At 28.9% G+C, this 3,642-nt stretch overlaps 1 protein-coding gene across 1 annotated transcript in view; it reads left to right on the top strand.

Moving 5' to 3' along the window:
- Positions 1 to 3,118: 3,118 nt before the first annotated feature.
- Positions 3,119 to 3,642, top strand: part of LOC117169728 — a 2,239-nt gene continuing 1,715 nt past the window's right edge. The window contains exon 1 of the mRNA XM_033356233.1: positions 3,119 to 3,182. Coding sequence (XP_033212124.1) covers positions 3,119 to 3,182 — 64 coding nt within the window. The remainder of the gene's footprint in view (positions 3,183 to 3,642) is intronic.

The following is a 3,642-nucleotide window of genomic DNA, read 5'->3' as shown; positions in this document are numbered from 1 at the left end:
ACAAACAATGAAATTTTTTTTATAACAGATGAAGTTTTAAATCAAAAAGGTAAATTTTCAAAAAGTAGTTAAATTTTCGGTTGCTAAAGATTTTAGTCGAGTTTTTACGATCAAACTATGAATTTTTTAACCAGAAATAATTTTCTACCAAAAAAGTCAATTTTCAATCCAAAAAGACGAATTTTTAACCAAAAAGGATGAATTTTAACCAAATTGTGGAATTCTCTACCAAATAGTTGCATTTTGATCCAAAAATATCAATTTTGTACTGAAACACATGAATTTTTAATAAAAAAGACATTTTTTTATAAGTGGAACTTTCATCCAGAAAATATTTCAGATCATTTTTCAATACCAAAATATAAATTTTCCACGAAATAGTTAAGTAGTATAATAGCTTAATTTCTAACCAAACAGTTGCGTTTTTATCAAAAAAAGATTTGATTTCTGCGAAAACAGGCCAACTTTAACCGAAAAGTCATGGAAAAAATACAATTTTCTATTAATTAAAATAAATTCTAAGATTCTCATAAATTCTCAGAGAATTTATTTCTCAGTTATATTCTCGGTAATATTCTCATTCTTGTTACCGTTCTCAAAGTCATATAATTGGCTCAGAACTCTAATCCTACACATGGTGGGCTAGTATTATAACAGAGATGAGTTGGGAGATTGCTCATGTAATAGAATAAGAGACTCCGTCAAAATCCGACTGCTAAAAGCGCACTCTTGGTTTGTGGGTCAACTCCTCGGAGTTACTTCGCAGTTTTCGGCATTTTTCAGACGTTCCGCGTCAATAATTGCTTAAGTTAGAGAATTCTAAAAATGAGTTACCACCGCAGTTACAATAACAGGAGTTATCATAAATGTACGTGATGTACTGCATATTTATTCACCACTCGAATATTGAGTGTTTATTGTATAATTATTCTAATAATTCACAATTATTAGTGAGTAGTTATACAATGAAAACTAATTACTTATCTTTAAAATTAAAATTTAAAATATTATATCGTTACATAGCTATTTATATGCTACAAATCATAAATTATGACATATAATTTTAATACATCACAAGAAAAAGTTTTATGTTCACCTATTTTTTAATGACTGATAATTTTTATTTATTTTTATTATGACAGAGCTTAACATTTTTCTCTTTAAAATGTTGAATGCTATCAAAATTCAAAATTTTGTATAAAATCAAGCAGAGGACAAAGCCAATTTGTCCATTTTATGAAGCATTTTGAGATTTCTTTGAAACAAAAAAATAGTATATTGTCAATTATGATACCTTCAATTTTTCTCTAAAACGCTAAAATTAAGTAACTGTTATAACATATGTTTATCAGTTACAGATTGTATTAATTAATATACAGTTTATAGCTAAAATACATATATACTTTTACAGATTTATAGTGTTTTTAAACAAAATTTAAGGTATGATATATATATATATATATAATAAATAAATACTTTCAAGAACTTCATTTTTTATTATCAGTGGCGTTGTTTGTCAGGCAAAAGATTCATTTGATAAAAATGCTTGAACATTTCAAAATGTTACAAACTTTTTATTCAGAGCTTTTTACAACATTATTTTGAATTGTACGATTTAAATGATTAATTGCTTTTTTGCCTTGAAATTAGAATCACATATATTTTAGAAAATATACCTACACTGTAAAAAATACGTTTTAAAATTTCACTTCAAAGTGTAAATTTCCACATATAAAATGTCACTTTAGATGCATTAAAATTACAGGTTAGAAAGCAAATTTCCACATGTTGTCTTGAATGACGTCTCTTACAGGTTTAATTCTGACTTTTCATGAATTCCAAAGAAAATTTTTCACTTTATAGTGATTATAGATTCGTCCGTATAATATTCCACATTTGTGTAATTTTCGCGATAGAGCTTTTTTTCGCTCGTTTGTTCCCTTGTTATGAGCGAACGTACATTTTAGTTTACAAAATTTATAGCTTACTTTCGACGAAAGCATAAATGCGAGTGACTGATTTTAAATTATAAATTTTATGCCATATAAGCTTCCATAACTATAAATATATTCTTAATATGATCTTAATGATTTAAGTATTTGAAGTTAGGTTGATATTTTGGAGAAATGTTCCACTTTCCGTTGTTTTATTTAACGTCACATATTAAATTTCAATTCAGTTGAGCATTTTACACTTTTGTACAATTTTAAACATTTCTATACTAATTTCACGCCGCTGCGCGTGAGTCCACTTTTTACATACGTTTAGCGTACTAAAATTCCACAACCTTTTTTTACAGTGTAATATATACACACAAAATATTACCTTAAAGTGTACAGTTCTTCAAATAAAATAGAAGAAAATAGTAATATAAGTACTAAATATTTTAATGTAACATACACGATTGCAAATTCCTAAATATTAAACTGCAAGCGGTTCTACAACATAGTCTTAAGTTTGAGAGATATATGACCCATATTTATTCAAGGCCTTTTACACCGAAAAAACGATATTCTAATATTAAGATTATCATATTCTTACGAGAATATTTTTAGTAATATTCTTAACGAAGTTAGCGATCTTCTTATTTTAAGAATATCTTCTAATCAAAGGGAGAAGATATTCTTATAATGAGAATATGAGTAGGGAAACAAGAAATGCGCATTATTTCGCGAGGTTTAGGGTTGTGAGCAATGAAACGTTTCATTGAAACATTGAAACTTTCACTTGAAACTTTCAAATGTTTCACAATCGAAGTTTCATCGTTTCATGAAACATTGGGGGGAAAGTAGAGAACTTCAATATGCGCATGCGCGGAAATCAGATCAGGTTAGGTACTCGTTACTCGTATGCTACTTCAACGCAAGTCAAAACTTGTTTTGAAATATTATTTTACGTCTCTCAAAATGTTTCTCAGTGTTTCTACATCAAAATTGTGATATGGAGGATTACTTCAGAAAATACGAATTGATTTTCTTTTTTATTATATGTGATTTGAATTTTCCCGCGACCATCTTTGAAACATTGCAATGTTTCACGAGACCTTGAAAGTTTCATGAAACTTTTCATTGGACCAAAGTTTAATGAAATTTTACAACCCTAGCGAGGTTCTACGAAAATGGAAGAAGTTAAAACGTGGCTAGAAGATCACCAACTTGGGGATCTTGTCCACTTATTCGAACGTAAGTATTGAAAATGATTCTTTCCAAATTTATTTTGTGCCTTGTTTTTTCCTCTGTTTTTTCTTGCTTGCTTTCAGAATTTAACCTCTTTATTCAAAAAATGTTAAGCCAGTGGGCACACGATATTTAGCATGTTTTGAAAACGTTCCAAAAACATTTCAGGAAAGATTTCTGTGTCACAACTTCTAAAAGGTTCGTAAAACGTGTAAAATCGTGTGCCTACTGGAAAAGTACTTTACTAAGGGCGAATAATGGTGTGCTGACTATATTTTTTTTTGCGCCATGCGTGCATGTTTTCTATTTAGGTCATAAAATAAATACAATGAAAAGAGTTAGAGGTCTGACAGAAGATCTTATTAAAGAACTGACTCCAGACATTGGGTTGAGGATTGAGCTGTTGGAAAGTTTGAAAGAATTGAAGTCCGAGGTATCTTGAAATGCACGTTTGGTTAGGAAACTT

This window comes from Belonocnema kinseyi, chromosome 3 (genome assembly GCF_010883055.1).
Source record: "Belonocnema kinseyi isolate 2016_QV_RU_SX_M_011 chromosome 3, B_treatae_v1, whole genome shotgun sequence".
Classification (NCBI taxonomy): domain Eukaryota; kingdom Metazoa; phylum Arthropoda; class Insecta; order Hymenoptera; family Cynipidae; genus Belonocnema; species Belonocnema kinseyi.
This window is presented reverse-complemented; position numbering and strand designations above follow the sequence as displayed.